Below are 26,692 nucleotides of genomic sequence, written 5' to 3'. Positions count from 1 at the left end.
TACTGTAGAGAATAATTGTTAGAATGTTACCAAAGTAGCATTTATTTAATACTGGTACATCCTTAAGCAGTAACAGATGAGACATTGGCAGTAGACAAATAAGGTATAAAATAATTGAAAAACAGAAGATTTATAAGGAAGATGACTTTAGTCTGCTCTTTGACAACCTAACAGTACATGGTGAAAATGGCCTCAATGTAAAAAAACAAAAAAATAAATACATCAAGAAGCAATTGACAGTTCAAAGTATCACTTATACATGTATTTCATTTGAACCCTGGAACGCAGTGAGTACTGAATTGTACTGTACTGGGTCTGTATTTAGTGTTTATGGGAGACAAAAACTAGTAAAGTAAATGTTTCACTAGAATACACTAGGTGAATAAACATGAGATGAGCTGGAAAATTAGGAGAACTCGCATCCACATTGTAACTTATGAGGCTGGAATGCCCCCACCTATAGGCGGAGTTGACAGAGGTGGCAAGAGTAAAGACTTCAATTTAGCTGACATGGCTGCAATTTCAGGGTCCTGGGTTTCATACATCTTCACAAGTCTGGCAAATTTAAGGACACCTAAAACAAAGATGAAGGTATGAGCAATCATAATAATCTACATATCTAGTATAGTTGTAGATAGTGTGCATTATCTCACCTTCTCCCTCGTTGTTGAAGCCATAAGCTTTGATAACCTCCTGTTGGATCTGTGTCGAGACCGGGAGCACAAGCTGCAACATCTTGCCCATGTCGTTGCAGGCACTCTCCCGCGCCTCTTCCATGCGGGCTGCATTCTCAGGCACCGAGAATGCTTGGATCACCTCACTGAGTACCACTGCAACAAAAGAGGGGGCAGTATGAGTGGTGTGCCTATCACAGCTGACTGGACATCAACTTACGGTATGACAGCACTCTCACCTCTGGCCTGCTCAACAGTAAGGGTGGGCTGTTGTGCTGGGGCTGAGGCCATTCTGTGTCTGAAAAGAAGGATGATTGACGTGGGACGAACTCAAATATGAAGGAACACGTAGCCTATAGCTTGTAATTTCAGGGGGAATCACAAGTCAAACAGCTAGCTAGCTACGTATTTTTCTCTGCCCATTTTGACAGAAAACAAATTAACATGGGATTGAAATTATTTTAGCTGATGATACTTATTTGAAGAGCAAACGCACCGACCCTAGTTAAATACCATAACACTGGGTTAAAACCACGACTTCCAAACGTTATTTACTCACCAGAACGGAACAATTTGCGAGCTGCTGAACACTCGGCTGGAATGCAAATAGTTTGCAGAGTATACAAGAATACACCTGAACAGAATTGTTAGAGAGTCTAAGGGCTCAGGTCAATCCGTATACTATAAAGATCTACCCATTTATGACACATGATGTTTACGACATCATGACTGTTTTCAGATACTTCTAGCTCCTCAACAGATGGCGAGCCTAAAGGTAAACAGAGACGTGGTAGGAATATCCCCGATTGAAAACAGAAGTATATGTGTTGTGTAGTTTCAGTGAAAGTATCTACATATTTTGATAAGTGTTAAATATCAAGTAATTGCATTTAGTACAATTTAATAAGACGTATGCGTTCAGTGCAGACGTTTCCTACTGACTGTAGCCTACAGCACACCTTGCCACGCAATCTATGATCCTCTGACCAGTCTTTCTGGGATATGGAACGAAAACTTGCAGAGTTCAGAGCCAGAAGAAAAGTTGAAATGGCAGTTGAAAAAAGCGAACATGCAGAAATGAAAAATCAAACAGACAACACTTTCCAGTCCGACAGATGTGATTCTGTAACAGCTAACTATAAGGCCGAAAAGGATCTGTCAGAATATCCAAAACCATCGCCTGTTTCACAGAAGCCAAATGATATGGTGGTATGTAGTCACTGGTCGATGCTTAATCCTCTATTCTAAACGGACACAGTAAATTAATTAAATTAATGGTTGTGTTCTTTACTCTCTCCTTTAGCGTGTTCCTGATTGGCTGCTGGACAGTTCTCTTGGTCGCTGGCTTGGTTCCAAACGTCTAGCCTTCACAAATCTGACGTGGTTAAAGGTGTTGCTCTGGCTAGTTCTTTTGGGGCTTTTTAACGAACTTGACTTTGGACTACCATTTTTCCTCATATCACTTTTCTACTGGCTATATGAAGGGTTGCGCAGCCCAGCTGCCCGGAAACCTGGAGAGCTGAGTGCCTACTCAGTCTTCAACCCTGACTGTCAGCCTATCTTGGGGACCCTCACAGCGGAGCAGCTTGAGGGAGAGATGGGCTACTTGGCACTTGGCAATAGATGAAATCTCGGCAACTTCCAACTGGACTGTCTATGAGCGGTTTTACTTAATACTCAGGAATGTAAATAATCTCCCCACGATGATAAGTGCAGTGCATATTATTATTATGTCATATGGTGCCTTCCAAATTGTTGATTTTCATCACTACGTTGACATGACACTGTGCTTCTTGAATTAAATATAATTAACATGGTTTACAATTTTGACATACATTGTTACCTAAATATTTATAAATAAACGGATCTTCAGTATTTACTGCAGAAATCATATCCGTACCCTGCTTTAAACCTTGAAGTCTAAACCGTCAATAGTCCTATGTCATTCCCACACATTTGTAGTAGTCTATGTTGATTTGATCATCATGTGACAGTATTCCTTAACCAAAAACCATGAAGTTCATCTGTGTGATGTCAGGAATGTACTGAGGTTTCTGCCGCCTTCGAGAGAATAAACTAGCTAGATGGTCCACATTGTGGCTTTTGATTTATAGATGGAGGTTGTCTTGTTGAAGAATGATCCTCCAGTACTAGAAAGATCATCTCACTCTGTAGTTTGTAGTTCTATAGCAACCTCTTTTAGTAGAAACATGGTGAGTTCTTGTGAAGACTTTGCACAACTAAAATATTTCTGTGCATGGGTCATGACAAGAACACAACCTATAGAAAGGTAATTATCAGGCATTAAATTACTTAAAAGTCTTCAGTAAAGTTTTAAAGGGGGTCTGCTGATTTCACTGTGGTGATGGATGATATGTGCATGGTCAGTTTTGTTTTGGGAAGACTTTGTAGTAAAAAAAAAAATGTTAGGCTACAATAAAATATTAATATATATATTAATTCAGTATAATGGCTTTCTGTCACTCATGACATGTATGAATTGTAAAATTTAAATATTGAGAATGTCAACCGGCTTATTCCAAAGTGGGAAAATATATTCACAAAATATGCATACAATCCAACATTTGTCAAGTCAAAATACCATACACTAGACGCGGTTGCCACTGTACCTACATTTGACGTAGCCTACACGTAATAGTTCACCAGCTTTTCCTCCCACAATCCATTGAGCTCCACCATCCAGTCATGGCCGATACTAAAGACAAGGGACTGCAGGATTATCGGAAAAAATTACTTGAACATAAGGAGATTGATGGCCGTTTAAAAGAGTGTAAGATCTATAGTGTAGCTAAAGTAACTTTTACATTGTTAGTGGTGGAAAATTGTGACTATTAAAGTCACAAAAATATGCTTGCGAAACAATAGCTGTTGGCTAAGTCGCTTTGTCATGCAGCAAACACGACCATTGAAATGAATGGATTTTAACCTAGCTGCCTAGCTAGCTAGCCAGAAGGCTTGCTAACCATTACCACATAACATTAGCAAGCTAGCTATATAGCAGCTAGCGCTTAACTCATCTGTCTAAGCAAAATTTATTGAGAGACTAGCTAGCTAGCTTGAACTCGAGGCTTCTCGTGCTATCACCGGGAGCTAAAATGACTAGCGTTGCCACGAACTCTAGAATCACAGTTTAGTATGCTTTATTTATATGTAGCTACTGATAGCCAGCTGTGCTCGTTATGCTAGTCTAGCATTTGTATGCTAGACTAGCATAGTCTAGCATACAAATGCGTTTGTATTTTTAAGATGATTTTAGCTTTATTTCACTTCTAGTGAGGGAGCAACTAAAGGAACAGACAAAGCAGTATGACAAATCTGAAAATGACCTGAAGGCCCTCCAAAGTGTTGGTCAGGTAAGATTGTGTGTGTGTGCGTTGTATGTGAACGTACAATACAAGTAAAGTATCTTGTATATTTCCAAATATTGTTGACACTGTGTCTCTTTTTTAATTAAGATTGTTGGTGAGGTACTTAAACAGCTGACAGAAGAGAAATGTGAGTTACACATGGTTAATGCGCCCGTGTCATGTTAAATTACATCTTGAGACACCTGTTGATTTTTATGATACTGAATTTGAAATCTCTAATTCCAGTCATTGTAAAGGCAACCAATGGTCCTCGCTATGTTGTTGGCTGTCGGAGACAAGTAAGTAGTTTTCCTGTCCTGAGTTATAATGATAATGAAATACTTCTGATCAACTCTAGTGCCTGCAATTTAGTCCGTTCACAGTTGAAACCCACGTTGTGATTCGTTTTCACACAGTTGGATAAATCACAACTCAAACCTGGCACCAGAGTGGCATTGGACATGACAACACTCACTATTATGAGGTAGACCAAAGGCATCAACTGTGTAGGACAGTCTCCACAGCTGACATGAATTGTCCCAAGATTCAAGGTGAATGTGTTCAAATATTCTCCAGTGGAAGTTCTTATGTTTTCCCTCCTTGCCCTCAGATATTTGCCCAGAGAGGTGGACCCTCTTGTATACAACATGTCCCATGAAGACCCCGGAAGTGTCTCATACTCTGAAATCGGGGGCTTGTCTGAACAGATTCGTGAGCTGAGAGAGGTAAGTTTAACAGGAGAACTGTTATAATCAAGAGTATGCTATTGTTGTATGTTATTCAACAGCAATAGAAATAATTTTATGACAAGCTTACTTTCCTTTTTTCTAGGTGATTGAGTTGCCCTTGACAAATCCGGAACTATTCCTGAGGGTGGGGATCATTCCCCCAAAGGGCTGCCTGCTCTATGGACCTCCAGGTAAGTCAGCAGCAGCCTGATCTCAGGGATGGGATAGGGTTTATTATGATTCATGAAGAATGACAGAACATGTGTTCATGTTCTTTTCAATAGGCACTGGGAAAACTCTCCTTGCCAGAGCTGTGGCCAGTCAACTGGACTGCAATTTTCTCAAGGTGAGCAGTATTCCCCATTTTCACTTGACAAAATCTCTGAACAACATAGCAACCACAAAGCGAAAGGCTCTGAACTGGGAGATTTCTCCAGGTGGTGTCTAGCTCCATAGTGGACAAGTACATCGGTGAGAGTGCCAGGCTGATTAGAGAGATGTTCAACTATGCCAGGGACCATCAGCCTTGCATCATCTTCATGGACGAGATTGATGCCATCGGTGAGTGTTGTGATGCTCTTAATGCCTTTTGGACCAAGGAAGAAAATCTGTCCACTGTTTTGTTTGAATAAATCAAGATTGTGTCTGTGGTTCTTCAACAAGGTGGTCGTCGCTTCTCTGAGGGAACATCTGCGGACAGGGAGATCCAGAGGACGCTGATGGAGGTACTGACGCTCATCCAAGAAGACTCTATTAATGTCCACAGCAAAACACTGAAAGTTGTTCTTTTTCTCTTGTTTTGTTTGGAAAATGTGTTCATTTGTGATGATTGAAACTGTGATTTGGAGCAGCCATACTAGAAATGTAACGGCTTACTGGCTAACATCTTGCTCAGTCACCTACTCAAATCTACCCGTACTCAGCTGCTGAACCAAATGGATGGCTTTGACACCCTACACAGAGTAAAGATGATTATGGCCACCAACCGGCCTGACACACTGGACCCTGCGCTGCTGCGTCCCGGAAGATTGGACCGCAAAATCCGTATGTAGTCCCTCTTTTGCTTCCTGTTTATTTCATTATCATTATGGGTATAGCTCACTAGTATAGAATTTGACAGCAGATCAAGATATTGCAGGTTCAAATCCCCTGTACTTTGCTTTGGATAAAAGCATCTGATAAATTAATAAGTTGTCTTTTACTTTAATTTACTGTCGTCATTCTTCGGAAGCCACCATAACAACTTGTATTATCTGCATTTGACAGGAAAGTAGAACACCTGACACCATTCTCCTTTTATTCCTAGACATCGAGCTCCCCAATGAGCAGGCCCGTCTGGACATCATGAAGATTCACTCAGGTCCTATCACCAAGCATGGAGAAATAGGTGTGTGAGCCCAGCATAAAGACACTAGCATGACACATTGTGCACAGTTGTGTGTGTGGGGGGTCACAGTTTAGAGGCTTAAATGGCTGCCTCTCCTTGTAAAAACTGTTACCTGCTCTGGCATTTCAGATTATGAAGCAATTGTAAAGCTCTCTGATGGCTTCAATGGTGCTGATTTGAGGAACGTTTGCACTGAAGCAGGTAAACTGTCTTACAAAGCATCTGTTTTATTTATGTTTGAATCCTGTTGATGCTAAACATGAATATGGCACATATGGTGCTGGTTCTTATTCTTGTTTTCTTTCACCAGGGATGTTTGCCATCCGTGCTGATAATGAATTTGTCACTCAAGAGGACTTCATGAAAGCAGTGCGCAAGGTGGCAGATTCAAAGAAGCTGGAATCCAAGCTTGACTATAAGCCCTTATAACACCTATAAATGTGCTTGCGTGTAAATGTAGTTGGGAGAGTTAAGGGAGGATTTGCTGTTGCTCGGTTGTATTCTATGATTATATAAAGAGACCACCATCAGTAAAAACGTTGTATTTTTTTGTATGATTCAGAAAGCTTTGTTTTGGGAGAATCAGATCCTGCATCTGTTATTTTATAGGACTATTTCTATACAGTGTTGCCCATAAGTGACCTCAGCAATTGAAAACGGGAATGCATTCTGATGTTTTACTTACGGTAAATGTTCAGTTGGTTGAATTTGATCACAAATACTCATGCCTATAAAGGAGCAATATATGTACAAGCATATAAATGGAGATATGTCACATTAAAGTCTTTGATGTACAATACAAATAGTTCACTATTTTGTGAGATATTGTAATTTAATGATCCTGCCACCTACTGGTCAAAACATTTATTGATGGGATGGAATTAAGAAATTCAACCTAGAACCTCAATTCTATGTATTGTAAGTAATACATTGCACATTTATAAACATCCCCTTGGTGGGAATTTCCATAAATACATAGCAGTTTTGACTTTTTTGCTACTTTTTTCAGAAACCTATTGTCTTGAAGACTGAAATACATAACTTGAGCATATGTTACATTTAGCCTGCAACAAATTTACAAACTATGGTATTAGGTATGAACAAATAAATATTCTGTGCATTACATATTAGTTAATAGCTAATAACTTTGTTTTACAAAACAATTATTTCTCTTTCCACATACACTCATCAACATGATAAAATAAAGCATGTGGTTTAAACACAAGTATCAAGAACTACCAAGTATCATATCCTGTCTATGATAGCATAATTCCCCTTCAAATAATACTGAAACATTGTATGTCCGTATATACTACCAATGACCTTTAGAATCCTACTAATTTTCATCCTCCAAATATTCGTCCTCATCTTCCTGCTGCTGCACAGGTGCCTGCTGGGATAGAGCAAAGGACTCCAACACGAATGCTCTGCATATGGGGCAGTGCTGAAACCGTGAGACACAGCCGTCACACACACAGGCGTGTCTGCAGGGCAGAAGGACCCGGTTCACAGGTGCGTTCTGACACACCACACAATCTTTTCCCTTTCCTTCTGACCACTCCTCCTCCTCTTCCTTCAGTGCTGGCTCTGCGTCATCCTGCTGGTTGGGTATCATGTGCAGTGGCTCAGGTACCTCTGTGTTGGGGTCAGGGTCAGTGACCCCAGATGACCCACCAATATCCGCAGACATGAAGAGTGGCTGGGAAAAACAAACAAAATAAATAGTTACAGAACAAATCTCAACACTTTACACCAGAATATCAGATACAACTTGTAAAACTGTAGTGCTATCATACCTTTAGCTCATACATGTTCCCTTGTGCCGTGAGCAGGTATTGAAACAGGATCCGTCCTGAAAGGCTATACTTCTCATCAGGTACATGAACCACTGTGACGCTGGCCACCTGAACAGCAATAGAAGACCATGAGTACAGCACCATTCGGGGCAAGCCACTACAGGAAGACATCCTGGTAAGGATGTGGACTCCACTAAAGGGTTAAACCCACTGACGTGCTCATCACATATTATTTATATGTGATCGTTTAATTCAAATGAGTACGTTTAGCTTTAAAAAAAAATTTTTTTACAAGGACTCACTATGTTGTACACATCTCTGGCTTCGGACTCTGCCAATGTTAGGAGTGCAACCAGGGGATACCGTTCCCTTGGCAACACTCCGAAATCTGTGATGCCTAGATCAGTTGGCATCTCAGCGTGTCGCTCCTCCCTGTCATCGCTGCCAATACTAAGGGCATGGTTAAAGGAAAGATCTGACAACATTAAAGTGCTTTGAGAGGCATATACAATGAGCCATAGCATCACATTTGAGGAAGGTTTGGATTAGCATGATGACCTGTGTAGAATTACACTGTAATGTCGGTGGTATATAGTAATATTATAAAAAATTGTTCAATTCAACATAGACTACATGCACTCAAATCCTACCAGATAACTAAAATTGGGTAGCTGGGCTGCTATCGGTGAAAAGGGTACTGGAAGCTCTGGCAGTGGTGGTACTGGAAATGTAAGGCCTCTTGAAACTGCTGAGGGGTGCTGATCCTGGGTCCATGCTGGTGGGTCTGGAGCGCTCCCTGCAAGGCGTGAACCCCACAACCCCAGAAACAGCTAAGAACACAGGGCTCCAGGCAGCAGGGACGCAGAAGAACACCATCTGAAGGAAAAGTATACTTTTAAGTTATAATGAATAGCCATGATAGAACATCATTACTCCATCACATGCATCATCACATGCCAATCGAAATGAATGCAAAGCTGTTTTTAAAGAACAAATCATTCATTCATGACCTTCCATCAATTATGGAAATATTATGCAATGCTGCTCAGAATATGGGCAAGTGTCCAAAACCAGTTCCTACCAGTTACAGAGGCAACGCCTGAACCTATTTCCAGGGCGAAAGGATTGGTCACCTGCACCATTCTCTTCTCTGGAACAGGTAAGAGAGACTCTGTTTCATCCGAGCTACGCAGAATCACGGGCACATCAAAACCAAACCTACAGCGAAGAAGGAAAAAAGAAAAGATTCGATTCTGAATTTGCATACATTTATAGAGCCTAGTTGAAGCCTAATACAACTCGACTGATACTACCAAGACAGCTGCTGAACATTTAACAATATTATTCATTTGAATAAGCTGCCAATTTAAAACCCGGACAGATAATTAAATAATGTGTTAACTACGAGACTAGCTGTCAGAAGAGTTGCTGATGTCACAACATGGTTTGCTAATCATGGTGCTAAATCGCAAGGACCACTGTAACCTACCATCCAAGAACCATAGCAGCTGTAACAACGAAGCATAAGGATATGACACTTATATAAAAAAGAGGAGAATACTCGTACAACATGACTAAAAACACGGCTGCCATTTTTTTGCTTGTCTGAGTCTAAATAAACAAATGTATTAAACAAATACGATGATAAACAATCCTCACGTCTTCCATGACTAGAATTTCCGCCTCACCTACGGTGTCCTGTGTGAATCATTCCCCCCCTTGCGCATTTTTTTCACGCATTTGGGAGGAGCACGTAGTTACCATTGTAAACTGTAGTAAGCAAACCGCAGATAGGCATGCGAATAGGAAATGTGAACAGGTAGTTTTCCCAAGAACATGGAACAGCCAACATGGATCCCTGATTTTTTTAATTAATGAACATCTAGAAGCCTCTTGCTTGGTCTATCAAGATAAAGCGACTGTGTCGGCCACAGATGATGTCAGTTGCGTTGAACAGGGGGAAGGTTTTCAAACCGTTATGCCTGGATCCCAAACACTTCCGACAAATAAGGTAAACGCGAGGCTGTCTACGAAATTGTATTGCTGAAAACATTTGAAGACCCTCCTCCGTTTTGGAAATATTATAATTTTTGACACATAAAGGAGCAATTTAAATATGGACAAGTCGACCGTCCGCCAACAGAGCTCGGAGAATAACTCTGTCAGCAGTAATGACTGGGATATGGCAAATGATGTGTTTGTGTCCTGTTACGAGGATCCAATGGGCGAGAGTATTCACGGCGAGATGGACTCAGTCCAGTCCGGTTTGGACAGACACCTGCCACTGCTGCGAGGCGAGCACCGGTTATCGCAGGACGGCATGATATTGGGCCTAGTGGAGGAAGCCTATTCTGGCTACCATTCTCATTCTGATACAGTAACAACCTATCTGGAAATCACAAACGACCCTAACTACACTGAAAGTGATGGGAATATCACTACAAAAAAACGGAACCGCTCTAACAGTTCTAGGCACCGTGGCGAGGTAGTAACAGAGCTCGGACCTGAAGAAGTGCGGTGGTTTTACAAAGAGGACAAGAGAACATGGAAGCCATTTGTTGGCCACGATTCTTTGAAAATTGAAGTAATTTATCGCAAATTCTGTGAATTAAACCCAGGAACAGTCAAACGCCAGGGTCCCACCGAAACAGAGGACACAAGGACTGGCTCCGAGGTGCAAGCGGAGGAGCTCACAGAGGGGGGAGCTGTTAATACAGAGCCAGTGACAGCCGAAGAGAAGAGTAGTAGGGATGGCGTATCTGTGACAGATGACAGGGAGTTGGATTCTATTAGCATCAACGTAGAGGCAGTATGCGTTAGAGGGGGTCTTTATGAAGTGGATGTCAAAGAAAAAGAATGCTATCCTGTGTATTGGAACCGTGAGTATAGTTAATTTAGGCTATAGCGTACTTCAGAGTTTTTGAAATGTGTTGTTGACATCATTGGAAGGGCGAGTGCCATAGATGTGGTATGCTGAACAACGTGTTGAACAAGCATGACCACAGAGTTCTCTGTTCACAGAGCAGGACCGTATCCCTGTGATGAGGGGGCAGTGGTTCATTGATGGCACTTGGCTTCCCTTGGAGGAGGACGAGAGCGACCTCATCGAACTGGAGCATTTAGCCTGTTTCCGGGGGCAGCAGATGAGGGATACCTATGAGGCAGAAATGGTGCAGACCACTGTGGACGGCAAGGATGGTAAAGTCGATGGACTCCTGGGTAAATTTTCAGTGCTTGCCGGACATGACTGTTTCAAAACATGGTATAGGAATCGCTGCTATTCAGGATAGTCACAAGGCTGGTCAGGTGACCTTATTTTAGCTGACTTCAGCGGAACTGTAGGACATTCAGAAGCTCATCTGTGTGAGTGGAAGCCACGAACATGCTCATAGTTTTTAGACACACACACCCATGCACACATGCACACACCCACACACACACATACACACACACCACATCTTTCACTCAAGGAAAGACAATACTATGTTATGCAAACACACACACAGTGTCATTCACAAAATCCAGTCTCCCTGTTTGAATTTCCAAGCGCGACCTCTTCGAAGTCCCAAGAGAAATTCATTCACATTAAACTGAGGAAAGTAGGTTGGCGTTAATTAATTTGTCTGACTCTCTCAGCTGTTCACAGTCTGAAGCTGAGCCGGAACCATGTGGATTGGCACAGCGTGGATGAGGTGTATATCTACAGTGATGCCACCACCTCCAAGATAGCACGAACTGTCACTCAGAAACTGGGATTCTCCAAGGGTTTGCATCCCCACTGACACAGAACTGCATTGTGTGAGATTTGAACCCAACTCCTTTTCGACAGTGTTCCTGTATTGAGGTGTAACAATGTGTTCTGTACCCCTTAGCCTCCAGCAGTGGGACCCGTCTCCATCGAGGCTACGTGGAGGAAGCAGCCCCTGAGGACACCCCACCTGAAACCACGCACATCGTCTTTGTGGTGCATGGGATCGGCCAGAAAATGGACCAAGGACGCATCATCAGGAACACTAGCATGTGAGTCATCCAGCAGGACACAGGGACTGCAGCCATATCGTTGTGACAGAGTGGACTAAAAAAAGCCTAGAAGGTTAAGTTACCCAGCTGAAACTGAATCATTTTGGTTCGTAGGATGCGAGATGCCGCCCGAAAGATGGAGGAGAAGCATTTTTCTGATCGTACCACAGAGCACGTTGAGTTCCTTCCTGTGGAGTGGAGGTCTAAATTAGCTCTAGATGGAGGTAGGAGGATGGCCTGTTACCCTTGACTGATGGAACTGAATGTACTGTATCATAATCTTGATGTCTCTCTCTGTGTGTATGCACTGATACAGACACAGTGGACTCTATCACTCCAGACAAAGTGCGAGGACTCAGAGACATGCTCAACAGCAGTGCCATGGACATCATGTACTACACCAGCCCCCTTTACAGAGATGAGGTGAGATGAGACGCCTCTCTTTGTCTCTCTCTCCCTCTCTCTCACTTTTAGACATGTTCATATCCAGTCACTTTCCACAAAGACATCGATATGGAAATTACAAATACTGCAATGGATTTGTTGCCTGTGTCTGCATGCATACAGATCACCCGAGGTCTGACTCTGGAGCTGAACCGTCTCTACACGCTGTTCTGTTCGCGGAACCCAGAGTTTGAGGAGAATGGGAAGGTGTCCATTGTGTCCCATTCCCTGGGCTGTGTCATCACTTTCGACATCATGACGGGCTGGGACCCCGTACGCTTCCATCATCAGGAAGTCCCAGATCCTGAGGAGATCAAAGCACGCTGGCCAAGTTACGAGGAGCGCCAGCTCCAGGAGCAGCTCAGACTCACTCGACTGAGGTAGTCAGTTCTCCCTCGCCAGCTCTGGGATGCGTGCGTGTGTGTGATACAGGATTTGATCCCAACACTTGCTATACCATGCTTGTTTGGCTCTGACACGGGCAGGTTGAGGGATTTGGAAGACCAGTTCCAGGGTTTGCAGACCTCCTCATCAGTAGCTGCCCCTGCCTTGAAATTCAAGGTATTTTTGATAGATCATAGAATGTATTTGTTTATGATCTTATGTCCCGTAATTCTATCTAGGTTCTCCCATGTAACACCTCTCCACCATTTGTGTGTTATAGGTGGAGAATTTCTTCTGCATGGGTTCACCCCTGGCTGTGTTCTTGGCATTGCGAGGGATCCGACCAGGAAATAACCGAACTCAGGACCACATTTTACCCAAATCCATCTGCCAACGTCTCTTTAACATCTTTCACCCCACTGACCCAGTGGTGAGCCAGGATTTACATACAGTAACACAGCCGTCAATAAGCCCGAAATGGCTTCCTGTTATATTTTTTTGCAATGTACTGTACGGGGTTGTATTTGCAGGCATACAGACTGGAGCCCCTTGTCTTAAAACACTACAGCAACATTTCACCTGTCCAGATACACTGGTGAGTTGTGACTTGTACACATATATCTTTGGTGAGGCACCAGTGTCAGGAGCCAGAGGACCTTTCCCCTGCATTAAATATAACTTAACATGTACATATCGTCTGTTACGTGTTTGCAGGTATAACACCACCAGTCCCACACCCTACGACCAGATCCGTCCCACTCTGCTGAACCCCCTGAAGGAGAGTGCCTCTGTGTCGGACACGGAGAGCATCCCCAGCCCCTGCACCTCTCCTCCACAGGCCCGCAGACACTACGGGGAATCCATCACCAATCTGGGCAAGGCCAGCATCATGGGTGAGGAGTGGATGGAGATGGAAGCAGTGATTGAGTACATGTGTGAATGGGAGGATGAGGGGGGGGGTGGTGCTATGTGCTATGGTACTCGGATCTTTTGGCTATCCTCAGGGCCTTGTGTTTTGGACAACATCTGAATTTCATGTGTTAGTATTTTCGAATGTTTTTTTGATATCAGCATGGACTTAGCCACTGTTTGCATTGGGGAAACAGAATCAGCTTGCATAGCTGATATCGGAGCAAGGCCAGCACGCACAGCCTACACAGATCAATATAGAGCAATTAGGCCATCTTTTGGACTGACAGCACAGGACCCATGATCTTACTGCTTCCTGTATCCATTAGATACTCAGCATTGGGAGTAAAGTGCGCTCTTAGACAACAACAATAATGTAGAATAGCTAAGAAGCCTATAACCCCCCTGTGTGCTGTTTGTAGTTGCGTGGTTTAGTGTATTCTTACTTAAGTGTTCCTCCTTTTTTGCCTCCCTAGGTGCGGCCAGTATTGGGAAGGGCATCGGTGGAATCCTCTTCTCTCGCTTCTCTCGCTCCAGTGGTCAGGTAGGCGGATTGGAAGAGGAGCCCTCTGATTCTGAGGGCGGGGCCTCTGAGGTAGAGAATGTGATAGGGGAAGATGGTGGGGCTACGGAGGGAGAGGAGAAGGTAGAGGAGAGGAAGGAGGGGGAGCCCACCATGTCTCAGTCCACCTCAGCTATCCTAGATAACACCTCATGTAAGTATCGTCACCCCACGCAAACTATATACTTCTAATAAGATGTCTTCTGCTTTTTTTTATGAATATGTGGCTTTGTATTTCCTGTTTTGCAGTGGAGTTGGAGAGGCGCATTGACTTTGAGCTGCGAGAGGGCCTCGTGGAGAGCCGCTATTGGTCGGCCGTAACCTCCCACACAGCCTATTGGTGCTCTCACGATGTGGCTCTGTTTCTCCTGACCTTCATGTATAGACAGCAAGATCCAGCGGAAACCACTGATGATAGTCCAGAGTTATCATAACACACACACACACTTTTCTTAGAATTTCACTCAACACATTTCACTGACCCACAGTTTACTCGATGCATTAACCTTTGACCTGACCCTGGTACCCACACAGAGCAGATGTAACTGTGCTTTAGAAACCACTTTACAGACATGTTGTGTCCATTTGATCAAAGACTTTTCCTCTTGCTCCCCCCAGACCCTGAACCTGACTGTTTAACCTCTCACACTATTCTTCTACCCTGTGACTGTGTTAGTGACAGTCTCTCCGACTGCTAAATACAATGATGACTGTTCCTTTCCCCTGTGTTTCTGAATGATAACGTGAGTTTCCATGAGCACCTGTTCATCAGTCAGGACCCAGCAGTGACTGTGACTAAACCTTCTGCTACTGTAGCCATAGCTAAAGCCTAACCTCTCTCAGCATGCAGCTTCAACTCTCATTCAGTGTCTGGCCTGTTGAGGGAGTCACATTTGTACCCATCTCTACATATTGTATTGCCTCAGAGAAGAACATTTCATTTCAATCGATTTGATTCAGACTTGTGAGAAAGCCAACTTGGAATTGTATGTTAGCCTTTACACTGGTACCATTAAGAAAGTATGCCTATCTAACTGAATAATAGCTTAAACTACTAGGACCATTCGGGTAATTGTGAACTGAGTCATGTTTACTGCAAGTGCACAACAGTGTATCATGTGGAAAATTATTTTGTTGCTTTTTTGAGGAACTCAAACTAGTGGCCAATTGATCATCATAATATTGCCTGGTGACTATGTTTTTCTCTTCGATTATATGTGAGATAAACACTTTGTCCAAATAGTTGGTCTTGGTGTTGGTCTTGATCCAATACAAAGCACTATCTTACCAACACTGACATGTTGCACATGAATTTCTATTTAACTGCACTTTTTAGTCAGGCAACAAACAAGTGTTCATACATATCGTTCATGCATGAAGGACCCATGCAGAATGTCACATTTTCAACCACGGGTTTGTGTTTTAATCTTTGTTATAGTACAGGGACTTGGATAACACAATATTTGGTCACATTTCAGTTTTACTGTAATGACAATTAATAATTCATCAAGAATTGAAAGTTAAATCAATTGTGTTTTTGGTCATAATGAAGCATGATATGCAGTATGTACAGGCCATTTATATGGGCTTTGTTGAAGATTGTCTTGCTATGATTTAAGTGAGGGACAGAAGCATGCAGAGAATAATTTAAAGCCAATTGGACAGGTTATTTTTCAGATATATAAGTTGATATTGTCAGATATTGTATAAGGTTTTTAATCAAATGAATTGCCCTTACATTGATTGATGTAATTTCATTGTGGTCACCAGTCAGAAACGGTTAACATTTGCCATATTTTATGTTACCATCAGTTATTTTTTATTTATTTAAGTTTATACTTTATTTTGCAGATATGTTGTAAGTTTTTCATGCTACGTGTCTGTGTTTCTCCCTTGTGAAGTCTTACCCCTTTACCTCAGTAGCGTATCTAATATTGCCTTTGGTCTTAACAGAAACAGACTTATCAATACTTGTCTCCTTAGTTCTGCTTATATGTGTTGACATATCACACTGTTTAACAGAACTAGTACGCTTATTCCTCCTGCTCCTTAGGATACAATATAGGCCTACCAATTCCTGTGCCATATCTTGTAAGTGACAGATGTATTCTCATACATGCTAGACAAACTGAAAGTACTGTGCCCTTTAGGAAACTGAACTGTTTTGTGATGTGGGTAGTTAACCCATCAGTTGTATCTCCCATTGCCTTGCACAAGATGACACTATTTTTTGTCATGCTCACCCTTTCTAACCTTGGTATTCTGTTCCCTCTTCAAATGAATGACGTGGTGCTTTAATTACCTTGGTAATTTTTTTGTTTTTCATTAAAATAGATCTCTGCACCTCCATGACTGTGGCCTTTTTATTTATGTTAAATAATTTAACATAATTTATTGTATTTTATTGTATTTTATAGCGTTTACGACATGAATATGAACAGGTGTTTCAGATCAAGTCTTAATCAGCACAGCCTCAGAAAAAAAGCCGACCGTGATCATGTTTAGTTTCGGACGGACGGCGGCGATTCATGCAGCAACCTGGCCATTCAGTTTTAAAGCACATGCCACCCAGCCCCCACCCCACCCCCCACGTGATATTTAAGTTGTTCAAACTGGATAGGACCCACCGTTGTGTCGCCTTGTGCTCAAGGCACGCCATTGTGGTGTTCGGTGCGAGTTTTAGCTGCAACCGCATAGTTTAGGGAAGGTCGTTTAACGTTTAACCGAGATAAACTTCGGCTTCTTAAATTTTGATTGTTTGATAAACTCTTGACGTCTTGTTAACCACAACAGGTAAGCTAAAACGGTTCTGTCTTTCAAAGTTATTGTAGAATGTGAAATAAGGTTTAGGTTCAATTTAATTGAAAGAAATGGATTAATAAGGCTTTACAATTTAGAGTTTAATCAAAATTTTATGTTTGACAGGCTACTCTGTTAAGATGTAGGTGACCTGTCACCTGTGATGTAAAGCTGGAAAGCTGTACATTATGATTTAGGCAAGAAGACAAGCTACAATTTAATTTAATCATTTTTCTCACATTACCTGTCCATGTCTCAGAACTTCAAACATGACGATCCAGTCAGCCATCAACAAAGAGGTTTTTGTCCCTCGTGATGAAAGGATGCTGGTAGCTGTGGAGGTGAAGAGGAGAAAGAGGAAAAGAGTATCCTTCCTACCCACAGGAGGAAAGGGGGATTATGCTACATACATCTGCCTGTCAGGTAGCCTTCTATACCACATCTTTCATTTACTTTCCTGTTGCAGCATGTTGCTTATTTTACTGCTTTAACAGAAGCATTGTTTAGCATTATCAATCAGCCATTGTCCTGGTTGATACAGGGGTGCCAGTGTTTATTGGGCTAAGTTGTAGCTCTACAAAGATCACTAACATGACATTAATATTGTAGCTGACTCTGGTCAAAAATGGATGTCAGGAGGTGGTGGGGCAGTTTGCGTTAGCCGTGCATGGGAAAGTCATCCATCCCGGTTGTTTAAGCTCCCTACCCTGTGTCTGAATACGAACTTCCTCTTCTCAATTACAACAGACTGTGGTGGGTGTGCTCAGCTGGTACGGCCAGCCTCACCCCCTCACCCTACCCCTAACCCCCTATCAGCACCATCCCAACTTGCACCCATCCTCTTGCCCATTACACAACACTAGCCATGTTAACTCAGCGTGATGAATGGTTGTTGTTTTTTGTTGTTGTAAATATTTAGATTGTCTTAGGTCAGTCAATCCAGGAGCATTGTATTTTATGTATTCTAGGCAACCTGATTTGTGCTTATTTGTCTGTGTTGATGTTTGTCACTTGACCCCCCTCCCCCCACACCCCAGTGACCAATAAGAGGCCAGCTCAGCTCCTCGTGACCAAGGTCAAGAAGTTTAGTGGCTCTTCCTCCTTTACCAGGCGCTCTCAGTGGATCATTGAGCAGCTTCGCCAGGTCAACGGCATCAACCCCAACAAGGTCAACTCTGACTCTGCCCTTCCCTGTTGTCACAGTCATGGTCTACTCAACCCTCCGACAAGTAGAGTCTGAACCTTCCATGTGCCTTTCTTCCAGGACTGTCCAGAGTTTGATCTCGTGTTTGACAATGCCTTCGACCAGTGGATGGCCAGCTCAGCAGCTGAGAAGTGCATCTTCATCCAGATTATGTACCATGCCTGTCAGACCTACTGGCAGGGCAAGGAGGGCAGAGTGGCCCAAGAAAGCAAGGCGAGCAGGGAGGGCGAAGGTGCCCAGGTGGGCACTGTGGCCAGGGAAGGTTTGGTGCAGGAGGATGTAAAGGGCCAAAGCACTCTACTGCATCCAAAAGGTCAAAAGACTCCTGGCCAGAAGAAAAGCAAAACTGGGCTCAGAAAAACAGAGTTTGTCAACTGTCAGTCTAAACTGACCGGAGGTACAGGAGCTTATGTTTTGTTTTAATCATTATTGGGGATGGGAATTAAACTATTGAACATCTGGCTGTTTGCCTGTGTTTGTCCCAGATGCCTGCACCATGAACCTGGTCATCTACCGCTGCAGGGTCTTCTTTAAACGTATGAAGAACATGGTCTCAAACCAAGGGCGCCCTCTGAGCAGAGGTGAGCAAATCAAATGGCCCTTATTGAAAAGCCCACAGGCCCTGTCCTTCCTCCATCCTTGACCTTACCTCTACTTCTGTGACCTTTTGAGCCATGAATGCGCCAGTTATGTTCTTGGGTTCCTCTCCCTCAAGCGCCAGGGGTTTTGTGCATTGTGCTCTGCTACACCTCTGTGTTGCAGTGAGAGAACGCCCCTTCTATTGTATGGCGGCCAAATAAGAGGGGACTTTGTTTTTGCTAGAAGGGGTGACACAAAGCCCTGCCTTCAGGGCCCTGGCCAGTGAGAGTGATTGAAGGGGGCGCTGTGCCTCTTCGCAGACACAGACAGGGGGATTGTGATGGGCAGGAGAGGTGCCAGGCTGTGACGGGGAAGAGGAAGACAATAGCAAACCCAAAACTGACCCATTAGGTTGGGACTTACTCACAGTATTTAACTTTGACGTTCTGTTCTTATTTTTTGATGATCTAACTCTCTTATACTGGACAGGTTCCTTTAGTGTATTTCAAACTGACCTGTGCTGTGCAGGTTTACAGCACCCTGGTGACCAGAGGCTCCCGAGGAGCGGTATGGGTAGTGTAGTTCAGAAGGCCAGTCTGGCTCTGACGGAGCGCGGCAGGAGACTGAGCCGTGCTGAGGACAAGACTGTGGACCTGATGTACAGAGCCCAACAGTTTGCAGACACTGCCCACAAGGTAAGATGCACTACAGTTAACAAGGCTTGTCAAGCAGTCTAGTATTATTTGGCCTACTTAAAATAGTTTTCCTCCATTGACAGTTCCTTGATAACTTGACAACTTGTATTTAAAAGGCATGCTTTCATATTCATGTCAGTGAACTGGTGTTTTCTGTATTGATTGAAATGTTTTTCCTTTAGCTGTCCCTGAAGAAGAACTAAAGGTTTCCTCCTGTTGGGTCCAGAGTGAGGTCATTGTCATGTATTTTACTATACCTAATCACTTATTCTGCTAACATTGGCTGAGGACCAGCCTGAACCTAATGGACATGCTAGAAGAAGTCTCCGCGTCTTAAACTGCATCAACAACTGTCTCCGTCCAGTGGAAAATCCAAAGACTTTTATATAGGCAGTCAAGAAGACGAGTCTGGAGACCCCAGCTTGATATTCCATCTACTGACCTTTCACCTCTTGGAGAAATCTTCAGGATCCTTTAAACTTGCAACTGTTCAACCATGGGGTGGCTAGACATAGTTGATGCACTAGGTGGCGCCGATGTGTTACAATGCACCAACTGTATGCTAGTCCCTTTGCAGTATGTTACCATGTTAACCTCCGGTTTGATGGAAGGTGTTGTCGAAGTTGTAAGGAACGCCGTTACAGGTTGTCTTCCGAGCTTTGATGATTGACATGGGTTCAGTTTGTGGTCTCTAGAGTGGATAATTCCAAACCAGCTACAGTAGTTCATTTCTGACTCTGCTGTGTTGTCTTTTTAAAAATATGCAAGTCATGGTTTTGATATGAAGCTGTCATGGTGACACAGTACATGCGGCAATTCTGCTTTTTCTTTTCACAGGCAGAGCGAGAGAAAGGAATTACAGCAATTCAGAGTGAAACATTTTAATTGTTATTTTAATGAACGCTTAATTTTTTTTGAAAGAACTAACTTGAACCATGTGAATTATCCAATTTGGTTTATTGTCAATATTGGCGCAGCAGTGGAAGAGAACCAGTACTACTGGAAGGTGGTAGTGGAGGAAAGTGGAATTGCATGATTGATAATGCACTGTGGTTTGTCTTTCAGTTCCTTCAACTCACCTCAATTGCATTGCAGGAAGCACCTTAAGTCTCTCAATTGTTTTGAAAATGGACCAAGTCCAATGCCCTTTTATCTGTTTTGTAAAACAAAATGAACCTTTTGAGTAAACTGAATGTTTTTTTTGTCATGTCTTGTCTATTCTGATTTTATGTCTGTAGGTCTAAGGTTGCTGTTCTTGTCTTTACCATTTGTCTTGTGTCTTAAATGTGAGTCGTTGAGTTGTTACAAATGTCTTACTTTTCATGAAATTGGGTCCATGTCCGAGAGTTGAGTGCAAATGCTGGGGTTTGGTATGTGGAACTGGGTTAGACCACTATAATGGTATGGAAGGAATAGGAAGGGCCAGGGCGAGTGGAGGAATGGAACCCCTGAAGGGGTTTGTGCTGAGGGCCTGTAGCCAGATGCTAGTGGAAGTGTTTTTTAGCTATAGTTGAACTGGACTTCTGATGATTAATTTCCAAGACCATATTTCCATGTATGCTTAATCTGCTTTACGAATGGTGTTTTACAGCCCCCCCCTAACCCAACACCAATCCTCTAGGAAGGGTGACCCTTTAATTGGGTTTTTACTGAGCTGTTTGTAATGGATACAGTTGATAGAAACAATAATGGTCAATGATTACAGATAATTCAAGGCTTGTTTAGAAGGCTCCTATGTTGTTGACTGTAAATTGTGGAAACGAATGAAACGCTTGTCCTGATCATGGTTTCTTTGTTACCCATTCTGGTGGTGAAGCTTAATTAATACTGTCTAGTATTCAATCTAAAAGCTGCAAAAGCAAATAACTGCTTTTCTAATTCTTATTTTCTGTACTGGCACTAGCTTGTGTTTGTGGCACGTGGCAACTATTTGATATGTTAATAAGATATCTCTTGCCCCAGACTTTAATTAAAAAGTTCAATTTTGTTAATTCTCTTTGATCCAATAAATGAACTGGGACCTATACTCTGGTGAGCTACTGTGGTGACGTGTTTGGGCAGCAGATGGGGCTCGTGACTGATGCATGCTTTCAGAGTACTAAACAAAGTAAGGTTAATGTATTAGAGGACAACACATATCTGTTAGAAAACATTGTGATCAATTATTTGTTCTGCCTAGTTGCAAGGCAAGCTAACCACTCAATTACACCTCAAGGTCAAACCACAGCCGATCAGCAACTTATGTCTTCAAAAGAAAAACCTGTCTGTATCTCCTTTGTCTTCTAAGTTCACCAGGGAGGCTTGATGAGTAAGAAGAACAGAATTAATTCTTTATGAGTCATGGACCAACAATCTGGAGAAAAACTAATGATGACATCTATAATGCATAAGGATCTGGCTGTGTGTGTCTTAAGTGCGCCTGTGGTGTGGATGAAGGCATCTTTAGACATGAGTCAAACAAACCTGTCAGCCCAGAGATGCAGACATGTTCTGCTGTGGATGAAGAGCGAGCAATGATCTGTGTCTATAGCTTATCAATGGGCTTAGTCTGAATATAAGTATAGCTCAATTACGCCCTTCTGAAGTATGTATTATGATATACTTATCAGCATCATTGTGACCGATCAATACGTTTAACATTCACGGTCACACCAGCATGTGACACCAGCGTGTCGTATCGACAAGGGGGATATATTTCTTGGTAGTTAAAGTACATGCATCAGCAAAAAGGACTGGCCATGACATTGTGGCCATGGGCCTGCAATGACTTTTTCATCAATTGCACATTGATCCCACCTGTCTGTTCCTCTGTGGGTGTAACATGGCACTGACCCGGTGTTGCATGCTGACCCAGTCACAGCCTTTTATGCTTTAAATCAGACCTCTGACATCGCTCATGGCTGGGTCACATGGATGAGCAGTGCCGCTTGAAACGGGACTTGGGTGAATATAGCCATACCCATCGTTTTAACCTCCTTAGTGAAACATCTGATGCATTGTTTATGGTCACTTTGTAGTGTGCCACAGTGTGTCACTGCTGAGCAGGGCAGAGGTTTGGGATGCTGCACCTGTTCAGGGGAGAGGGAGGTGAGTCCGTCTGATGTTCCTGCCAAGCCAAGGTTGTCAACCTGCTTTCTATGAATACCATCTGGCTGCAGACAGGAATTGAAAGACCACCACACTCTCTTTCTGTTGAAACAGGTCAAATCATCCTTGTTTGTCTGTCTGATTCTTCCTCCCTCCCTATCTCTCTCTCTCTCTCTAACCGGTTAATATACCGGCCACTACAGCTACACAAACAAAAAGCAGGAAATCACAGTCCACCCATGTGATCCTAAGTGTCGAATCCATCTAGTTAAATTTACATTTAGTAGACGCTCTTATCCAGAACGACTTACAGTAAGTACAGGGACATTCCCCCGAGGCAAGTAGGGTGAAGTGCCTTGCCCAAGGACACAACGTCAGTTGGCATGACCTGGAATCAAACTGGCAACCTTCGGATTACTAGCCCGATTCCCTCACCGCTCAGCCACCTGACTTCCCTAGTTACTTTCATTTTGTTGTGTTTTCCCCACTTCCCTGCTTCATCAAAACACAGAGAAACCTAACCTAGAAACTGATTAGCGACACAGAAGGCTTTCCTTGCAATCCTTAGACGTTTGCTTTCTGTGCCCCAGACAAACATTGTGTGAAGACAGAAGAAAAAAAATCCAATTTATTTGTAACAGACAGAAAACACAGGATGGCAACCTCTGGTTAAGAGGTCCACTCGCAGGGATGGGATTAAGGACAAATGCTGGGACACACACCAGGGAACACAAGAAAGTGGGACAGGAGTGTGTGTGAGTATACATACGTCTGTGTGTGTGTGTGTGTGTACACATGCATGCATGTGTGTGAATGCGAGTGTGAATAGAGTTTGTATGTATGTGAGTTTTCTTGCCCACTCAAAGTGTGGAGCCCCCTATCACCTGGCTGCCCCCTGCCTGTCTTTAACAGTCTATCTAGGGCAGGACTCAACAAGGAGGTGGACTTATCCACTCACTTCCATTACACTGATGACATGCATAGTGATGTCACTGAGGTACTGTATCTCATACTGACAGTAGACGTATAGTCTATATTGGGTGGTATTTTGCTGTCGTGGAAGTATTATCCGACTCTACTGAAAGCAATGAGGATGATTGTACCCATATTTGAGATACTATGCTCAAAGACACATTACAAAGGTATGGACTATCATAAGCTAGCCTGTAGATGGACTAGTCCACTAAGGCCTAGCTTGGAAATGTACCACTTCACAAAAACTTTAATGAATGAATCCACTGGCGTAATAAGATTTTGCCATTCTCTGTCAGAGCCAGATTGTAATCCCATTGATAACACTATCACAGTGATCTACGTACACATGACATCTTACCATTCTGTCTCAGAGAACAACAACCAGGGTGTCTTCCAGAGGACGCTAAGCTAACAGGGCTAGCTCTGCACTACACCCCCTGCATGTGCGGCTGGCTAGCCCTCTAGCACTGGATGAATTCAGCTGAGCTCTAGCAAGTCAGTTGCCTCCTCCAGCAGCGCCGGCTAGGCCACGCCTCTCACAGCAGGGCCATATGGTCCTCTCCCAGACGCACCTCTGGTCACCTTCAACCAAGCCCCCCACCCCCGTTTCCTGGCCCCCTTCCGAGCTCTGCCATGTATACCGTAGGGTCTCTATTTGTCCCTCGCTTACCTTTGCCTCTTTTGATCTCTCTCAACTTTTAATTTTGATCTCATCCTCCCATAAATCATGCTGTCGCCTGTTCACAAAAGATGATGTCTCTGCCTCTCCTTCTTTCTCCATCATTCTCTCAGCTCAGGTGTATGACAATAAGCGTTAAGCTGTTTTAAAGAAAACATCCCCAATCAAACAACCTTTGATTTGTGAACGTGTGTGTGTTAAGGAGGGGGTCATGACAGGATGCAGAGTAGATATTGAGTAATTGACAACTCAGACAAGGCCATGGGCTTGACATGGGCCAACCACTCCACAGATTACCAAGGAAACCAAAATAACCATGTGTCGGCCCAGCAACACAATCCCTTCTTAACTAATGTTGAGAGCGTTTTTAATCAACAATTTTGTTTTGAATTATATAATTTCCAGCATGGTGATTGGTGCTGAACTTGTACCAAAGAAAGCAACGCCCTGATTCTTCCTCACAGCCATGGAATTTTGGTGACTTGGAGCCACAGTTAGCTGTCTTTATCATGACATTGTAAACAGTTATTTTATGGTAGCCGTCAGGGACAGGTGTGGGTGTGGGTGGGGGAGGGGGGGGGGGGGGTGGGTAACACTTCTGATCCCACTCATTGATTAGAGTGAGATGTGTGTGCCAGATGAATAAGTCCACACAGCTCCCAGAAGAGGCAGCATAGCCTGCTGATTGATGGAAGTGTTTACGTTTACATGTGTGACAGCTGAGCATCCACTGCATTTGAGCTGATTAATTGGTTTCTTCTTCTTCAGAACTCTTTGCCTCTCTCCATTTTCCATGGCTCAGGGAATGAGATGCAGCCGAGGCTAAAGCTACTTTGGTCTGAGGAAGAAATGTGCTGACTGTACATAATCCCTGTGTCTGTGTAAACATATACATCTGTGATCATTAAAAAGATTGGATGCAAGAACCTCCACATTAACTCAAGGTCACCTGGTCCGGTCAAAGACAAGCCTAGCAGGGACTGTGAAGAGAGAATACCTAGCTCAATGTCTATCTGTCCCTGGAACCCTCATATCCCAAACACTGGGCTTTGGGTCAGGCCTGGCGCCTGCCTCTGAACAGATGTTTGGTAACATCACAGAATTAAGCTGCTGTTTCTGCTGGACTTTTCCTGCTCTCTGAAAATGCCCTAGCCTCCCCACTGGCTCAGAGAAGTGTTTCATTTCAAAGAGAGAGAGAGGGGGGGGGGGGGGTAAAAGGGATGGGTATAGGGGAATGGGGGAGGAGAAAGAGACAGAGGGATGAAAGCAATAATGAAAGATATATGGGTGTGAAATTGGTGAGGGTTTGAAGAGCTTGCATTGAGGCTCTCCTAGTGCCCAGTTCATTGTTACTGTCCATTAAAGTATAAAAATGTTCAACATATTCATTTGCCTGTCTTTCCATCTTTCTATCTGAATAGGGCTACGGTACATTTGTAACTCTTTAGGAGAGGAGATTGGAAATCACTAGAAAATGACAGAAAAATGCACTCGGGCTCATCAACTTAATATCTCTCTCTCTAACACACACATGCACACCATATGTCAAACTGCATCGTGCTTCCTCCCTGTCTATTTATAACTACGGTCTAATCCTGTAGTCCTTACTCTAAATCCCCTTCCATTTTATCTGGAATGTAGGGATCGACATTAGCAGTTTGTTCGATGGTTATTTGTCTGTGGACCAAGCTAGCTTCTTCATGTGTTTAAACAGACCAGCCAGGAGGAGAAAGCTTATAATCCAGCAATGGTAGTGTGCAGAGTAGAATACAATATGACCTTATGTGAGGTCAGTCTTAAACCAACCAGTCTCCGGCTACCCTCGTTATGTAATCCCATTGGCTGAGCCACGGTATGGAGGATTTAGACTGGCACATCTGTGGAGCTGCTGGTCAGAGCACATGATACAAAGCTTCTCCTGGTATGTTGGTTGGTGACGGGTGGTGTGTGTGTGAGTGTGTGTGTGTGTGTGTGTGTGGGGGGGGTTATATCCTATTTTAGCCCTCCTCCAGGCCTGTGGGCGTCCGGAAGAGTGAGGAGGATGAGCTCCTGTCCGACAGCCTCCGGCCTGGCTTACATTTCCCTGCCCGGCTCTTTTCATGGGGCACTGCACGCAGTTCACTTGTCCGTGCAATACTTCGCCCGGCTGGTAAGACGATCCGCACTGATTGTGAGTGGACTGTGGGATGCGAAGACAAGGGGAGGAAGGGAGCGGGAGAGAGATGAGGGGGTGAGGGAGTGAGAGATAAAGGCTTCTCTACTGACCCTGCCTGGTGTGAGCTCTGAAAGGGCTGAGAGGAGGTGGCCCAGGTCATCGTTCAGTAGCTAGGGTTAAACAGTCCTCTGGCTCTGGTTCAGGAGCACCAAATAATGCAGAGGCCTGTCTTTGTTCTCACAACACT

The 26,692-nt window shown here is 43.5% G+C and overlaps 6 protein-coding genes across 10 annotated transcripts; 4 read left to right on the top strand and 2 right to left on the bottom strand.

The window, feature by feature from the left end:
* Nucleotides 1-26: 26 nt before the first annotated feature.
* grcc10 (gene rich cluster, C10 gene) lies at nt 27-1,366 on the bottom strand. 2 transcript variants are annotated; one of them, XM_062467227.1, is made up of 4 exons: nt 1,234-1,366; nt 914-972; nt 654-830; nt 27-574 (listed from the first exon to the last, which is right to left on the bottom strand). In XM_062467227.1, the coding sequence occupies exons 2-4, from the start codon at nt 963-965 to the stop codon at nt 435-437; spliced, it is 369 nt and encodes a 122-aa protein (XP_062323211.1). In that variant the 5' UTR covers nt 966-972; nt 1,234-1,366; the 3' UTR covers nt 27-434. The 2 variants fall into 2 exon arrangements, with proteins under 2 accessions (XP_062323211.1, XP_062323212.1); XM_062467228.1 differs by lacking the exon at nt 1,234-1,366 and adding an exon at nt 1,171-1,189.
* Nucleotides 691-3,129, top strand: saysd1 (SAYSVFN motif domain containing 1). Of its 4 annotated transcripts, XM_062467225.1 has the most exons (4): nt 691-895; nt 1,414-1,449; nt 1,782-1,883; nt 1,978-3,129. In XM_062467225.1, the coding sequence occupies exons 2-4, from the start codon at nt 1,435-1,437 to the stop codon at nt 2,299-2,301; spliced, it is 441 nt and encodes a 146-aa protein (XP_062323209.1). In that variant the 5' UTR covers nt 691-895; nt 1,414-1,434; the 3' UTR covers nt 2,302-3,129. The 4 variants fall into 4 exon arrangements, 3 of the variants coding, with proteins under 3 accessions (XP_062323209.1, XP_062323210.1, XP_062323208.1); XM_062467226.1 differs by lacking the exon at nt 1,414-1,449 and having other exon boundaries at nt 697-895; XR_009930910.1 differs by lacking the exons at nt 691-895; nt 1,414-1,449 and having other exon boundaries at nt 1,456-1,883; nt 1,978-2,848; nt 3,015-3,129.
* A 191-nt stretch (nt 3,130-3,320) lies between these two features.
* LOC134024491 (26S proteasome regulatory subunit 10B) lies at nt 3,321-6,965 on the top strand. The gene is made up of 14 exons (XM_062466941.1): nt 3,321-3,465; nt 3,969-4,048; nt 4,151-4,190; nt 4,289-4,341; nt 4,459-4,526; nt 4,653-4,767; nt 4,874-4,961; nt 5,055-5,116; nt 5,208-5,331; nt 5,434-5,495; nt 5,694-5,814; nt 6,077-6,157; nt 6,287-6,358; nt 6,468-6,965. Exons 1-14 carry the CDS (start codon nt 3,381-3,383, stop codon nt 6,584-6,586), a joined length of 1,170 nt encoding a protein of 389 aa, XP_062322925.1. The 5' UTR covers nt 3,321-3,380; the 3' UTR covers nt 6,587-6,965.
* A 13-nt stretch (nt 6,966-6,978) lies between these two features.
* On the bottom strand, nt 6,979-9,655 carry cgrrf1 (cell growth regulator with ring finger domain 1). Its single transcript, XM_062466942.1, has 6 exons — nt 9,443-9,655; nt 9,035-9,171; nt 8,652-8,829; nt 8,256-8,403; nt 7,954-8,061; nt 6,979-7,856 (listed from the first exon to the last, which is right to left on the bottom strand). Exons 1-6 carry the CDS (start codon nt 9,544-9,546, stop codon nt 7,494-7,496), a joined length of 1,038 nt encoding a protein of 345 aa, XP_062322926.1. The 5' UTR covers nt 9,547-9,655; the 3' UTR covers nt 6,979-7,493.
* Nucleotides 9,656-9,664: 9 nt separating this feature from the next.
* On the top strand, nt 9,665-16,617 carry ddhd1b (DDHD domain containing 1b). The gene is made up of 13 exons (XM_062466940.1): nt 9,665-10,832; nt 10,975-11,172; nt 11,590-11,718; nt 11,826-11,973; nt 12,088-12,197; nt 12,290-12,396; nt 12,541-12,797; nt 12,903-12,978; nt 13,082-13,231; nt 13,332-13,396; nt 13,516-13,694; nt 14,187-14,426; nt 14,522-16,617. The coding sequence occupies exons 1-13, from the start codon at nt 10,070-10,072 to the stop codon at nt 14,704-14,706; spliced, it is 2,607 nt and encodes an 868-aa protein (XP_062322924.1). The 5' UTR covers nt 9,665-10,069; the 3' UTR covers nt 14,707-16,617.
* Nucleotides 16,618-16,808: 191 nt separating this feature from the next.
* stxbp6l (syntaxin binding protein 6 (amisyn), like) lies at nt 16,809-21,575 on the top strand. Its single transcript, XM_062468176.1, has 7 exons — nt 16,809-17,065; nt 17,331-17,494; nt 18,109-18,239; nt 18,336-18,672; nt 18,761-18,856; nt 19,383-19,549; nt 19,732-21,575. The coding sequence occupies exons 2-7, from the start codon at nt 17,341-17,343 to the stop codon at nt 19,750-19,752; spliced, it is 906 nt and encodes a 301-aa protein (XP_062324160.1). The 5' UTR covers nt 16,809-17,065; nt 17,331-17,340; the 3' UTR covers nt 19,753-21,575.
* Nucleotides 21,576-26,692: the final 5,117 nt, after the last annotated feature.

Source organism: Osmerus eperlanus, chromosome 8, assembly GCF_963692335.1.
Source record: "Osmerus eperlanus chromosome 8, fOsmEpe2.1, whole genome shotgun sequence".
Taxonomy (NCBI): domain Eukaryota; kingdom Metazoa; phylum Chordata; class Actinopteri; order Osmeriformes; family Osmeridae; genus Osmerus; species Osmerus eperlanus.
Note: the sequence above shows the minus strand (reverse complement) of the source record. Positions and strands in the feature narration are given on the sequence as shown.